This window comes from Mandrillus leucophaeus, unplaced genomic scaffold, assembly GCF_000951045.1.
Source record: "Mandrillus leucophaeus isolate KB7577 unplaced genomic scaffold, Mleu.le_1.0 Scaffold120, whole genome shotgun sequence".
NCBI lineage: Eukaryota > Metazoa > Chordata > Mammalia > Primates > Cercopithecidae > Mandrillus > Mandrillus leucophaeus.
The window spans coordinates 982,042-983,677 of record NW_012100321.1 but is presented as its reverse complement, the minus strand read 5'-3'; the positions used below and the strand labels follow the sequence as shown (position 1 = coordinate 983,677).

Sequence of the window (1,636 nt, the reverse complement as noted above, 5' to 3'; positions counted from 1 at the left end):
CACGGTGAAACCCCGTCTCTACTAAAAAATACAAAAAAAAACTAGCCGGGCGAGGTGGCGGGTGCCTGTAGTCCCAGCTACTCGGAAGGCTGAGGCAGGAGAATGGCGTGAACTCGGGAGGCGGAGCTTGCAGTGAGCTGAGATCCGGCCACTGCACTCCAGCCTGGGCGACAGAGCGAGACTCCGTCTCAAAAAAAAAATAAATAAAAATAAATAAATAAATAAATAAATATTAGTCGGATGATGTGGTGGGGTGCGCCTGTAGTCCCAGCTACTTGGGAGGCTTAAGAGGGAATATCACTTGAGACTTGGAGGTCAAGGCTACGGTGAACTGTGATCCCATCACTGCACTCCAGCCTGGGCGATAAAGAGGAGAAAAAAAAAAAAAGAAAAAAAAGCCGGGCACAGTGGCTCAAGTCTGTAATCCCATCACTTTGGGAGGCTGTGGTGGGCAGATCACTTGAGGTCCGGAGTTCCAGACCAGCCTGGCCAACATGGTGAAAACCTGTCTCTACTAAAAATACAAAAATTAGCCGGGTGTAGTGGCGTGAGCCTGTAATCCCAGCATTCGGGAGGCCGAGGCGGGTGGATCACTTGAGGTCAGCAGTTCGAGACCAGTCTGGTCAACATGGCGAAACCCCATGTCTACTAAAAATACAAAAATTAGCCGGGTGTGGTGGCGGGCCCCTATAATCCCAGCTACTCGGGAGGCTGAGGCAGGAGAATCGCTTGAATCTGGGAGGCGGAGCTTGCAGTGAGCTGAGATCGCGCCACTGCACTCCAGCCTGGGCGACAGGGAGAGACTCCGTCGAAAAAAGAAAAGAAAAGAAAAGAAAACCCCATCCCTAAGCTACTCCACAATGCCCAAACTATGTCTCCTGTCTTACTAAGGCACAGCCCCACACCAGACACAAGCAACCTTTTCGGGAGCCTACTGCTGTCCCCCTCCAGACTCTCCGAGCCTCTCAAGAGTTCCATTTGACATAACTTGCTCCAAAACTCCTCAAAACCCGCATTCTTTCAGCCTGGCCCGCCCCTGAGCACCCACAAGAATGTAAGCTCCCGTCGGCCCGGTTGGCCAGTCCAATCTCCCCCGTATCCAGCACGGAACCGGGTCCCACACCATCGAATGAATGAACTATGTCCCTCACCTCACCCCTTCCACGTACCCCAGCCCCTCTTATCCCCTAACCGCGACCTAAATCCCACAATCACCGCTTTCGGGCCTCGGATTTCCTGAGTTTGAATTCTCCCGCTCCCTCAGGACTCCCCAATCAGAGCCCCCTTCAGAGCTCCCATCCTTCGGAACGGCTCTCCCAACCACTTCCCAGACCTTCCAGAAACATCCCCAATCAACTCCTCTAGTTCCCTCAGGAGCGAGACGATCCCGGGGCACATAATTCCCGCCTCCTCCCTTCAAATTACACCTTCCCGCTCCTTCCAGGCTGCAAACGCCTCAGACTAGACGCCCCCTCCAGACCCTCGGCGCCTCAAGCCGCGCCGGCGCTGACCGTTTCTGGGCCTCCAGTCCCCACAGGCGGATCTGCCGGTCATACTGCGCCGCCTCCTCCTCGCTGATGCCGCCGCCAGCCTCCTCCTTCTCCACCATGGCGCCGGCTCTTCCTGCCTCAGCTCA

The 1,636-nt window shown here is 55.1% G+C and overlaps 1 protein-coding gene across 5 annotated transcripts in view; it reads right to left on the bottom strand.

Annotated features, from left to right (window-relative positions):
• The window catches only part of SAE1 (SUMO1 activating enzyme subunit 1), a 111,247-nt gene extending 109,612 nt beyond the window's left edge, over nt 1-1,635 (bottom strand). For 4 of the 5 annotated variants that reach the window (XM_011969751.1, XM_011969745.1, XM_011969771.1 and 1 more), the window contains exon 1: nt 1,512-1,629. In XM_011969751.1, the coding sequence (XP_011825141.1) occupies nt 1,512-1,609 (98 nt within the window). In that variant the 5' untranslated portion in view covers nt 1,610-1,629. Of the gene's footprint in view, nt 1-1,427 lie in introns of all 5 variants that reach the window. The other variant, XM_011969761.1, reaches the window with a different exon arrangement.
• Nucleotide 1,636: the final 1 nt, after the last annotated feature.